This window comes from Brachionichthys hirsutus, chromosome 13, assembly GCF_040956055.1.
Source record: "Brachionichthys hirsutus isolate HB-005 chromosome 13, CSIRO-AGI_Bhir_v1, whole genome shotgun sequence".
Classification (NCBI taxonomy): domain Eukaryota; kingdom Metazoa; phylum Chordata; class Actinopteri; order Lophiiformes; family Brachionichthyidae; genus Brachionichthys; species Brachionichthys hirsutus.
In genome coordinates this window covers 1,682,842-1,696,192 of record NC_090909.1, presented here as the reverse complement: position 1 = coordinate 1,696,192, position 13,351 = coordinate 1,682,842, and the positions used below count along the sequence as shown (strand labels likewise).

The following is a 13,351-nucleotide window of genomic DNA, read 5'->3' as shown; positions in this document are numbered from 1 at the left end:
TAAATGAGCCATAAAACCATGTTCCTGATTTGCGTCTACATCTGCCTGAACGCTAAAATGAATAATTAACAAGCAAACAAATGGACCGGTGCTCCTCTTCCTCACCTCCTCCCTGCTCCCCACACCCCCATCGATCTTTGCCTCCTTCCACCTCCCTTGCTTCTTGATTTCCTCCCTCTCCTTCATTCCAATAGCGCCGGTGGAAAAGCAAGTTTGTATTTCCGTGAAGAGGGGAGAGGCTCAGAGGATGGATGGGAGGATGGTTGAAATGGAGAGATAGAGAGATGCTCTTTTGCTCTTCTGTATTTAATCAATTATGTTCTCTCGCTCCCTCTGGCAACTCTTGATACTCTCTCTCCTGTGTGCGCGCACGTGCACACACACACACACACACTGTGTGTTACACAGTAACACACTTGCGCTCCATCTCAGTATTTTTTTTCCCACTTTACCAAGTTGGTGCTGAACTTGAAACTTTCATACATTTACAGTTTATTTACTGGTTCAATCTGAATGTTAAGGAGGAACGGCTGGAACATGTGTGCCCCCCCCCCCCCCAATGGCATTTCTTGGAACACCCATTGTGGGTTACTGATCCCTGACAGACACTTATATTATGAGCTTTATAAAACATTTAGATTTTCCAAAAAGCCCCACTTGTGCACGTGAATCAAGCTTCAGTTTCTAAAGTCGTTGTGCAAGAAGTAACGGAGTAGTTTCTTCTGATGCTGCAGAGAAAAATAATCTGACAAAAAAGAACAAGGATTGCAGAATTTTCTTACATACCTGTTAGTGCAACTGTAGCAATAAACGTTAGAAAGCATTACGAAAGGGAGAAAATAGTAATAAAATCATATATAGCTCACATCAGCATTTATTTGATGATTTGTGTCAGGATATTGAAAATGACGAACGGTATCTTCACAACGTTTAAGCTAAATGCTAAAAACCTTCTGTAAGATTCTGCCTATAATGTAAACCGAACCGTCACAGCAGTGGCAACAAATGCAGGCAAAAAAATTCCACCCACGAAACTCAGATCATAATCTCGGTTCCCATCCGGAAAGATAATGCCGCTGCATTTCTGATTCCTCATTGACTCAGATATTTCTTGTCAATTTCTGAGAAAGAGTCCGCGAAGAAAATGGATGCAGGAGGATGAATTCCCATGTAGTGATGTGCATTTATGGTCACCATGGAAACAAAGAATGCAGCTTTATTTTTGTAGATCTTGGTAGAATGTTTTGCCGGTCACAGAAAGGCGTCATCTGCATAGTTGAATTTATAAACTAGATGAAAATGCATCCACACAGGGAGTGCTGACAATTCTCAGCTGTTCAGACGCTGATGGGTTTTTTTTACAGATGTGTTAGATGTTCGTCATGGAAGAAACTTTAACCGACTATTAAAGTGGTTTAAAAGGACACAGTGTTTTTTCCTGTGTTTATTGGACCGATAAGCAAGATGTACTGCATCCCCACAGTTTTTGTTGAGACAACGTGCGATGAGGCTCCCAGCTGCCGTGATCTTTTTTTAGTCGACAACTTGTTCCTTTCCAGCTTCTGCTGCAAGACAGGATTTTATAGTTCTTCCCTCATCCTGCATCTATGAGTCGTTGCGTGTTTCCGGAACGTGCAGTTCAGTACTTGGAAATCGCACACAACCCCCCCCCCCCCTTGTGTAGATGTATGGTTGAATTCCTATTTTAGTATTAGAACTGAATACGCACACATGACCATAAATGGTTGATGATGTCACCGCAGGAAGTGATTTAGGAGCTGTAAACAACAAGGATGGCAGGAGTTTACAGAGGGGACCAAAAGATGGTGAAGATTGATGTCTTTGAGATACTTGCGAGTCTCTTAATCTTATCGGTACTCATCCGGTTCTGTGCCTCTTCTTATAATCTTGTTATGTATGGATCACAATCATTTACAGTCTGTGCACAACAGAAGTTGGTAAAGTGTAATTTAGCGCACTAAAATTCATTTAACAAACATAATTCAGAGCAAATCTAAATCAGTTTCTATCGGGTTATGTCCTCCGCATTTGAAAGCCCCTGCCTGATTCCAGCGGTCGGATATTCTAGTGATTCTTATTCATTTATTCCAAATAAACTTTGAAGCAATCCGAGCCCAGCTGCACCGAAAAATAAATGAGCTGCATGTACTGACATTTGATATGTCAGTGATTATTGCCTGACATTTTTATTCTCCTCTCTCTCCCAGATAATAGAATAATTCAGCATTGATTTGCTATGCTTTATTCAAATTGAATCCAATTCCTGTCTAAATGTGATCTACGAGGTGGCGACGGGTGAAACATCAATGAGAATTCTTACTGCTATTGCCCCCCCCCCCCCCCCCCCCCACATCTAAAAAAAACCCTGTATATATACACAGCACAGCCACCAGGGTCCCAGTGGCAGCCAAACCCCTGAAACTCCTGAAATGAACTTCCTCTGTTGGGCGTTTGGAAGTTGGAGGAGGAGCTTAAACACCTGGAAGAGACGAATTAGGTGATTTGGTTGTTTGGATTTGATGCCTTCCAGGGACATCCCTTTGGGGTTTTGCAGGGACATCAAACCGTGAGGAGGCGCTGGGGTAGTACTGTACTGTAATACATGCTACTGTGTGACTGTACTTGTACTCTAACATTCTATCTAATAAATATATTCATTCATATATTCATTCATTCATTTACTCAGAACTGGCCTGGGAGCAACTCAGAATCATCTAGGATGAGCTGCAGAGGGTTGCCGGGGCAACTGTCTGGACTATCCTGCTCGGGATAACCAGTCGGATGGATGGCTCGATTAGCAGCTTCCTTCACTGTTTACCTGTGTGTATACCCGTCTTTGAAACGTACCGGCCAATGTGCAATGAAGATGTAACGGGACGGAAACGCCGGATGCCGGCTAGTGCAACGAGATGAGAGCGGCGTGCACCAAAAGGCGTGATCTACAGACCACGTTGTGTTTGAGCTGCAGGAGCACTTCAACACTTAAGTGTCCACCGCAAAGCAGTCACATCCTCAAAGGCCGCCAAAAGTGACCCATTACTCTCCACTTCGCTCACCCCGAGGCCTTTTGTTCATCTTCCCACTCAATTGATCAGTTAAGGTATCGTTGCCTCTGGGCTGGAGGAAACGGTTGCACGTCGGATCGCACCTGGCCAATTCTCCAAACGACTAAAGCATCACTTTAAATGATTGCGTCAATGGCGAGAAGCTAACGTTGTTGATATTCCACTCGATCAGTCCGGTAGTTGTTCCGGTAGTCCTGTCAGCCTTCTTTACACTCGCCCGTCCCTCAACGCCCTGCTGTGGGAAAGTTTAGACGTTCTTTAAAGCCTCCAGATGTCCTCACCAACGCCTTTCCTGTCTTTGTTTCAGGTTGTCCGGCGGTAACGTCCCTACTCCCATCGTCAGCAGCAAGAACTGGCTCCGGCTGCATTTCGTGACCGATGGCAACCACCGTTATCGGGGTTTCAGCGCACATTATCAAGGTAAGAAGGGCAAGGTGCAATTAGATCCACCGAGGCCGGCGTCCTTGCGCTCAAAGGCAGTAAACGAAAGCAGACGGAAACGCCCACGGAGGTCGTGCATGATAAAGAGCTCGTTTACCTACAGAGACTCTTTGTGTTTGTTGTTGACTGATCTGAGACATGCAGTTTCTTTGCTTTCTTCTGTTTTCTATTTCTCCATGCTGCTGTTTCCTTTCAACCCCCCCCCCTCATCATCTTGCCTCTAACTTCCTGTAATTGGGCTCGCCGACTCGTATCTTCCCGTCTCTTCCACGCAACATCTCTACTTGCTGTCTCCGTTTTCTCCGGAACAATGGCTCGTAGGCGAACGGCAACCAGCGGCGCGGTTGAATATTTATCCACGTCTCTCAATGGCAAACAACGTGCCTGGGATATAAACGCATTCATTCATTCATCTTAACTGCTTCATCTGAAATCCATGGCATAAGAGCTACTTGGAGCCTTTCCCAGCAGCCTACGGGCTGAGAGGCGAGGTACACCCTGGACAAGCCGCCAGTTCATCGCAGGGCGTTTAAATACATGGTCATAGTTTATTTGAATCCCTTCTAATCCACTGGAAGGGAAATACTGCTGTTATTTGTATTATTTGCTGGAAACCTTGGTTCATGCTTTACCTGTTCTGAGTACAGGTGCACTAATCCCTTTGATTATTACTGGCACCCTCACCTCCCAATCCCTGTGCCTCGCCTCTCTGCAGCATATCCAGGCTCACAGCATTCCCCATCTGATCATCTGAGCTCATTAGCAATTGAAATTGCAATGAATTCACTGGTTATTTTATATTAACTGCGTCATTTCTCATTCTGCGGGTCTGACTCCGCTTGGTTTGTTTGGTTCTTTAGAGAAGAAACATAAAGGGTTTATTTTTGAATAACTTTACTCAAACAGCCCCAGAATTAAATTTTCTTAATGCGCAAATTTAGTCAAATTTAGAACCGCAATATGAATTGGAGTCGTTTTTAAACCAGACTCATCTCACCGCCTTTCTCTCCCTTCGACACATTTTTGCTCTCTTTCAAACGCCCCCCTTAGATCCTCTTCGGGGAGTTTAGAACCAAACGCAGCACCATAACCACAGAATGGGGCGGGGCCTCGCGGCGGCATCGGCGATAACGTCGGAGGCGGGGACAAATGTCGATATTAACCACCGCTTTCTTAGTACACCTGAGATTTATTTAGTTTTACAGCTCAAAGGGTAGATTAAAGGTCGAGTCGATCATTTGTTCTTTCAGTCTTTATTTATTTATCTTTTGCTCTCCACATCTCTCCTTTTGTTCTCTCAGACCTTCTCTGTGATTGATTAAATGATTGATTGATTTATTGATCGCTGGTCCGGAGATTCACTTTAAATTGGTATAAGTGACGTAAATTGATCTTAATGAGTCAAACTGACGTCTTCATGAGGGGTGTCAGCGTGACAGCGCAGTAGATTCATTAGAGGACTTCGTAACAACCTTGTGACTCGTTGGCCGTTTCCTGTCAGCCGTCAGTCATCTCCGTCGCCTTTGTCGCCCTTACACATTAGCAGAAGGTCAGGTCAGGCTGCAAAGGCTGCAGCTAATGAGGACTCTAATCGTCACACAATTTGATAGAAATCTTAAGTGAGTCCTCCTTTTATATGAAGGACGTATAAAAGCCTTTAGGCCATAAATCTAAAAGGAAATGTGCTTTGTTTTTTATTTAATATGGGCAGGTGAGGATGCAGTGCACACAGCTCCCTCTAGTGGCCGCCAGAGATGAGTGGGTTGAACTTGTGGGGCAGGCACGAGCAGAGCCTCATGCATACACAAGAGAGAGTGTCAAAATGTCAGCGCCCAGACCGAACACAGAAAACCCGACTCGTGTTCTGCATCGCCGAACAAAGAGAAGCGAGGATAAATCCGGTTGTTCTGGTTTCAGGGGAGGAAAAATGCAGTTCTGTGAATCTTTAACCTCTCTATCTTGAACTGAGCTGTGTTTTACTGTATTTATTATCTTCTTGTGCATTATTCTGAGATTCTCTTTAATTCTAATATTCTAGGCTGCTAATTCACTCAGTTTTATTGTGAACACGACCTTTTAAAGTTATTCCATCTCCTCCCACTGTAAATCAACCGCTGGCCACATCTGAGCTCGTGTGTGCGCGCGTGTGTGTGTGTGTGTGTGTGTGTGTGTTAAGGGTCAGCTACTTGGCAGCTACCGCCCTCCTTCTACCGGTTCCCAAATTACAAAGTCTTCAATTGATAAAATGTCTCTTGATTTATGTCCATCCGTGCAGAAAGAGCAGAAATGAACAAAGAACATCACAAATGATGAAGGGAGAGAGAGAATGAGAAGAGGGGAGGTGTGGAGAAGATCCAGAGAAGGGATTAAAGAGAAAGATGGGAAAGCGAGAGAGACTGAGTGGGATGTGAGGGATCGAAGGAGACAAAGCGTTTGGTGGAAAGTTTTGGCTCAATATTTCAGTATAGAAGAAGAAGGAGGTGGTGAACGAGTGTCTGGATGGATGGATGGATGGATGGGGTCTCGGATACAGAACAGCATAATAATAATAATAACAAAAAGATCGCACAGGCAGTAAACAGGTAAATAAGGTATTTAATAAATCATTTGGATTCAAATCACTACCTGTCAAAGGAAGAGGTGAGACAAGTCCCAGACTTCTTAGTTTGAGTTCTCCTTTTAAATTCATATAACGATCCTGAGACCCCTGTGACAGACATCCTTTCCTAAGTTAGAAATAAATATGAAAGTGATTGCGATAAATTAACAGTCACATCATCGCAACTGGAGAACCGGCGATGTTACCGCAGAGAAACCCGTGACTCAAACTCGTCCCATCAATCGACTGGGAAAGCTGAATTTTACTACAGTTGCACTTACTGTAAGTAGCTCGGTTAACGGTGTCAAGCAAAAGCCGAGTGTGTGTGTGTGCATGTGTGTGTGTGTGTGCGTGTGTGTGTGTGTGTGTGTGCACGTGTGTGTGTGTGTGTGTGCATGTGTGTGTGCGGCCAGCCAGCCATTTGTTCTGGCCGCCAGCCAGGCAGCCGGCCACCCAGCCATCAAGTCAGTTGAGCGTTTGCCAGTGTTTCCATTTACTGTACGAATCTTAGTCTGAACGCTGAGAAATAATGTATGGCTCTTATTAATTAGCATTAGCATTACAGAAAGTGGAAGTGGATGGGTGGAGGGAGAGAGAGAGAGAGAGAGAGAAAGAGAGAGACGGGCTTTGCTGCAAAGTCAAGACGTCACCGTTTACCCGAATACACGGTGATTCACAATCCGATGTGAACTCCGACCTCACTGGAATCCCCGTGTAGGAATGTGTTCGGCCGACCGGGAAAGAGAGACGTGGGATTCGATACTGGAAGCGCGTGGAGGAGGTGGAGAGATGGGCGAACACGCAGGGTCGTCCGAGGAGCCGCTTTAATGCCGCCGCTACACCCGTTAGTTCATGAAAGGCGCCGCTCCAATGACGACTCAGCAGGAATGTGCTGCGCCGGCGTTAAACCGGGATCCCGATTCTGTCGATGAAAGGCGACATCGACTTTTATCACCGCTTGCCACCAGACACAGGCGTCACGTGATCATTTCCTCACTTCCAGTTTAGGGCTGGATCGGATTGATGTTTGCACCCTGAATGGTTCGGCACAAAGTAAAAGGAATCCCGATCAATTATCGCATTCCTTTTCATGAGATCAATAGTCGTGGTTGATTAATCAGTGTATATTGTTTTCATGCGGAGAAGGTCTATTCAAGGCTCCACAAACGATCCATTCCAGGTTGCTATGGCGATGGAACTGTGATCTATTGGGTCCAGCCCCTGACCTTTTCCTTTACCTGAGGCTGTTTTGGCAATAAATGACGCAGAAATGATGGGATCAATAAAATGTTCTCCCCTCGAATCACATGAATCCTACAGTAATTAGAGGTAATAATTCATTGAGCCAATTAGAGTTAGCCTTTCTGCACCGTTGCGGCTAATGGGAGCTATTCCACTGGGAGGGTTGACTTTGAACAAATATCGTCACGTATAGAAGGTAATGTTGCATCAGCGATGCCACTTCCTGGCTCAGACACCATATTGTGTAAATAATCACTGTGCAGGGCGAACAGACACACACACACACACACACTCGACGGTTGTTTACACACTGGAAACCTTTCATTACAGCATCGAGAGATAAGATAAAGACACATTGCTCCTTCCAGTTGGAGAGTACACAGAATCCCTTCCCTCTGCAGCTGTACGACTGTTTGCTCGTTCTTTATGGCTGTGGTCAGTTCCTTCTCTACCCACTCGGGGGGGGGGGGGTTACGGCTGGGGTTGTTGAGGGCCTCGCCGATTGGATGTCCCGTCCGTGTCTGTTTGGGTTCCCTCCGGACGCTCCGGCTTCCTCTCACAGTTCAGAGCCGTGCAGCAGAGGTGAGCCGGTGCCTTTTAAATTGCTCACAGGTACGAGACTCGGTGAACACTATTATTTTATGTCGGCCTTGCGTTGAGGTGGCGATTTCTGCAGGGTGCACTCTGCCTCCCATCAAAATGCCAGCTGGGATAGGCTCCAGCAGTCGCCATTGCCCCATGTGCCCCATTGCCGTGTGGCACTGCTGCATGCTTAGAGCATGTCCTTGCACATGCTTGAGCCCATCTGGGTCCTGCGCACCTGTCCGTGCGTTTCCAGGTGCACGCCTCTGCATGGCCTGATGACTAGCGACGCGCGTGCTCGGTTGAGTATGAAATGTGCGCGCGTCTACCTGCGCGTCTGTTGCACACGTGTGTTCCAGCTATGAGCAATCCGTTTCTGTCCCCGCGGCAGACTCCACCAATCACATCCCTCCGTCATCTCTCTTCGTTACGTATTCATGAGTTCCTGTGTCTGCAGGGCCGTGATTGGCTGCTAATGAACAACTGACAGCACGATCAGTCAGCTAACGCTATGGCAACAAAATAAGTCAGTCAGTACAGAAGAAAGAGCAGTCAAGCGCTGGTACGGAAACATTACTCAACTGGAGCAGGGAGACGGTGCCCCCCTCAGGGGGGGGGTTGACATATTGGATATTGTCGGCTGCATGGTACCTTTGATATGACTCCCATAATATCTGCAGCCTGCTTGTGATCAAGTGCACACGTCTCAAAATTATCTGCGTAATTACAGCCAAGGAAAAGGAAAGCGGTTTGGCACATGTGGAATATGCCAATTAGTTCTTGTGTAAATAAATCCCAAAGTCCTTTTCCTTGTCAGAACCATTAGTCAAACGGAGTGCAAAGACACGGTTGGCCTCAGGGGGGGGTCGTACGAGCTCATAAATAACAGAACGCCCCCTTTATCATCTTTTATATTATTTTTGAAGCTTGCGATTCACCAGCGCCGACATTCTCTGCTCCTCCTGCTTCCGAGGGGGGGCGTCAACACCGGGATCTGTACCGGAAGTGGATCAGGGTGTTACAGCTAGCTTAGGTCAGGCTTTCTCATCTTACTCTGAATGTTTGTTTGATCTAACAGAGTCCAGATGCGCTTTTTAAACCTTCCATCATATTTTCGGCCTCGGCTTTGATGGTGTCTCCGCAGACAGCAGTATAAACAATAAATACATATTTACTAAATAAATAAAAAAGCAACGGCGGCTTTTCTGGTATAACATTTTTGAACGAGAAGAGCTATTTGGTTTTGGTTGGCGTGCGCCGCTTCGGGCCGACGTCCAGCTGAAGGAGATGTTGTTGTTTTAATGGATATTCACACAGGATGGGTTTTATGATGCATATTAACAAGGGCTTTTAAACTGTGAATGAATCTGCACAGGCAAAAAAACAAACAAAAATTGACTTAACTATTTTTGGCCCAGATTTCCTGATTTGGCTGCCTAACAAGGGGGGGGGGGGGGGGGGGGGGCTTTGATCCAGATCAGAGCGTTCGTCTGGTTTCTTTCTGTTGATGATCGGCCTTACGTGTTTAATCTGAAGGCGCCGATACGATTATCCGGCGTGTCGTTCCTCACCTGTCTTCATACGGTCGTTGGATTCCTGAGAAAAGGAGTTATGCATCCGTCAGGCATGCGACGCAGTCGGACGACAAATGTATTCACGCCGCCCTCATCACAGTTTCCTATGAACTATATTTTTTGAATACAGCTCCCTGTGCAAACGAATCTCGGCTCTTAAATGTAATAAATAAAATGCAGCCAAAGATTTAAGAGGAAGATACTTTGTCAGATAGGAAGCATTGTTTTGAGTTGTCATGGCGCCGGTGTCAGGAATAATGTATTCCTTCTTTGTGTAGGTGGGCGTCTGGGAATTACAGGATTTTGTACTTTATGCGAGTAACTTGATCAGAGGCAGACGCAGACAGCCGTGATGCACGAGTTTCTCGGAGGAAACTCATTATCGGAAAATTTATGACAGACAGGATTTGTGAGAAGTCGTCAGGAGAAGAAAAAAATAATCATTTGCCCCCGGTTACTTTTAATTTATTGATCTTTATCTTTCCCAACTTGGGAAAAGAAAGTCCACAAACATTTACCTTGATGAGTGTCTTCATTCATTTCCTTTAGTTATCCTGTGTAGGGTCAGAAGGAGAGGGGGCGGAGCCTATCCCACATGGGTCCCATTCACATTTATGGCCAATTTAGTGGTAGGAGGAACCCGGAGGGATCCCACACAGTCACGGGGAGAACATGCAAACCCTCAGTCCTCAGGTGGATTTGAACCCAGGACCTCCTCGTTGCTAGGATACGACTCCCCCATGGTTCAACAAAGTATTCTCAGAATCGATTTTGCTTAAGAAGATGATACTTTATCCCTTCAAAAGGCACAAATGTGAGCATAATGTAGGTGTACTTCAACATTTATTGTCTAGTACACAGTTTGGACAACAACAAGTCTGTAAATAATTAGCCTGCTGAGCAAATACGGGCAATTTATCTGACACTTTATATATCAGCTCAAGTTATGCTTAGCGTCAACTTAATGGCTGCACTTGACTTAGCGTACCACAAACATATGCTCATGTTTGCCGCCACATTCGGATAACTGGAGTAAAATACAAGTCATTGATTCCTGTCATATATAGTGTGAGTGTGTGTGTGTGTGTGTGTCATCAGGGTAATTGTAGCACATTAACTCATCCACCATTTGTCACCATTCCATGGATTAGTCAGGTCGTTATGGAAGCCGTGGAGTCCGCCAGACGCTTTATCACACATTCGTTTCAGTGATTTGTCGCTGCGCTTGTTGTTTTGAGACGAGACATATTTGAATTTACTCTTTTCACGGTTGACTTTGCTTCTACCTCGATCCTTTTTGACGAACTCGGGCAGGAAACGCGGCGATTGACCCCCAGGTTCACGCGATCGCTCACATTTCGCACCGCTTCGTGGGGAAAAGCGCAACATCGTCTAAGCGTGTGATAAAAGGATTTTCATCCATGTTGGATGTCTCTCATCAGGTCTCTTGTCATTGATTAGCTCTGATTAAAGGAACCGTTTCTTAGCTGAAAGCTTTGATTACGCAGTCGGATCTTCTTCATTTGATTAAAGCTGTGATTTCCTACCTTTTTGTTCAGGATGTGATAAGAAAACACCTTGGCGTCTGAAGCAGGAGCACGAGTGACGCCAATTAAGCGCCTCGAGAACAAATGGTGCAACTGTTGAAATCCCTTTCCCATTCCTGCCGCCCCCCCCCCTCTCACTAACTGTGCACGCCATTCAGACATTTCTATCTTTTGTTTCCTACCTCGCTCTTCTCTCTCTCAGCGATGTGAGGGAGAGACTCTATCAAGTTTCTGGTTCTTTTTTTTTTTATTCAACACATTTTCTGATTTTCCTTCTCTTTTCTCTTTTTGTTTTCCTTTTGTTCTCCTCTGCAGTGAAGCGATCAGTAGATTTTAAATCGCGGGGCGTTAAATTATTCCCTGGCAAAGACTCCGGCAACAAGTTTTCAATATGTGAGTTCCCATCTTAATGTCACTGTGGCTAACGCTTTAACCTGTGATGGCTTGGTTTCTCCGTTTTCTTTACTTTGGCTACAGCTTTTTTTTTTTTTTTTACCCTCCTCAAAAAAGAATTTCAACACATTTGTGCCTTTGTTTGTCAACACCAGGTCTCGTGTTAACTAGAAAAATATCCTGACTGACAAGCTTAAATGAGCGTTTCCCTTTAAACTCACAAATGTGTTGAAAATACCGCAGCCATTAGAAGAGCATGCTTAATTGCATCCTGCTTGACTGTTGTGTTGCCGTCGTTTGATGCTTTGTGTATGCGCGTCCGTCATGGTGTCTCTGTTTATGCATGCGCCGCCGCGGCTTGCTTTGATATATTTAATCATGGCTTGTTCCGATAAGCTTTATTGAGGCTCGTCTCGGCTCGCTCCAGGACCGTGAATCAGCGGTTGCGATATTGTTCACCGCCACCTCCTGCCTCGCCTCTTTATTTCCTCATCCCTGTCCTCCCGTCTCTCTGCGATCAGAGCGAAGCGGCACGTCTGGAGACTTAATGTAGGCTGAACCAATTAAAGCTCATTAATAAGGCCGATGTTAGAATTACTACAGAGGAACTAATGCGTCCCTCTAGTTGCTCACGTCTATATGAAGTAAAATGATCTGTAACCTCTCACAATTAGTGGCAAATCACACTAGAGTGCATTTTATGCAGACTTTATAGAGCAGAAATCCAAGGTTGTGCATTTCCCTGTAAATTCACAGCTCTTATGTTGAAGTCACTCTTTAATCCCTTGAGGTGTATAAATCACCTGCACAGCAATGCACAATTGGAGAGGTGAATGTCAGTTCATTCTATTCAAACGTGGCTTTTCAACATCAAAATTATGTCGAGAACGTTGAACAAAAGTTTGAGAAACTTCAAAGAACAGCGTCAACGGGAACTAAATTCTAAACCTGCTTCAGTGGGATGTGTTTTACAGGAACGTTCCGTCACACCTTCCTGATATTCCTGCTGGGTTTTTCTATCTATGTTAACCTAAACGGAACAGTCCTTATATGTATTACCTGTGTATTTGTACACCCTCCTTATGCATAGATACATGCATACACTGGTACGACACATGCAAACATGCATCTCGGCACGACGACGCTCAAAAACAAGAAGGACCCGTCTGATCAGTCCGCTCGTTCCCGCTTTTACGGTTGTCCACTTGATATCTGTGCGTTTGTACCCCTGAAGCACTTTATGGGCTGAGACGGCGCAGAAATGCAGCCCATCCTAGATTCGCCGGATTTCACGACACGGAGACTCTTGGTCGCGGTTCGGTCCCCGTGAATTTGTATGTTAATTAGTCTAACTGATTGGTTCAGATGTTCGCTCGCTGTGGGGTTTGGTGAAGCACAGCCCTTGTGCATGTATGTCAACGCCTAAACAAATGTTTGTATCCAAAACCCGTGTGTTTGTACGCATGCATGTTTGTTTATGCGTGTTTGTATGTGACTTTTGTGAATTCTTGTGTGTGTGTGTGTGTGCGTGAGCACAGTAACCGGTCCCTCTGTTGTGGTGCTAACAGTCCAGATGGTCAAATTAGCCGCTCCAACAAAGCAACAAACTATCTAACCAATACGCACATAAACGCACTTAACCGCCTGCTGGGTTTCTAATTCGGCCTCGACAGGCACATGTATGTTAGTCGGACAGCCATGACGCCCTGGATTGGTGTGTGTGTGTGTGGGTGTGTGTGCGTCACTGCACACACATAGAGGCAAAACAAGTGTTTCGAAATTGAGTCAAGTAAAAATGGAAACAAGATAATAAACCCAGGAAATGATTGATTATCAAGTATCATCAAATTGTTGCAGGATGATTCTTCCAATTGAGAATGCATGGAA

The 13,351-nt window shown here is 45.3% G+C and overlaps 1 protein-coding gene across 1 annotated transcript in view; it reads left to right on the top strand.

The window, feature by feature from the left end:
* LOC137903138 (CUB and sushi domain-containing protein 3-like) overlaps window positions 1-13,351 on the top strand; it is a 180,189-nt gene that overhangs the window by 103,366 nt on the left and 63,472 nt on the right. The window contains 2 exon segments of the mRNA XM_068747273.1: window positions 3,394-3,506; window positions 11,387-11,464. Coding sequence (XP_068603374.1) covers window positions 3,394-3,506; window positions 11,387-11,464 — 191 coding nt within the window.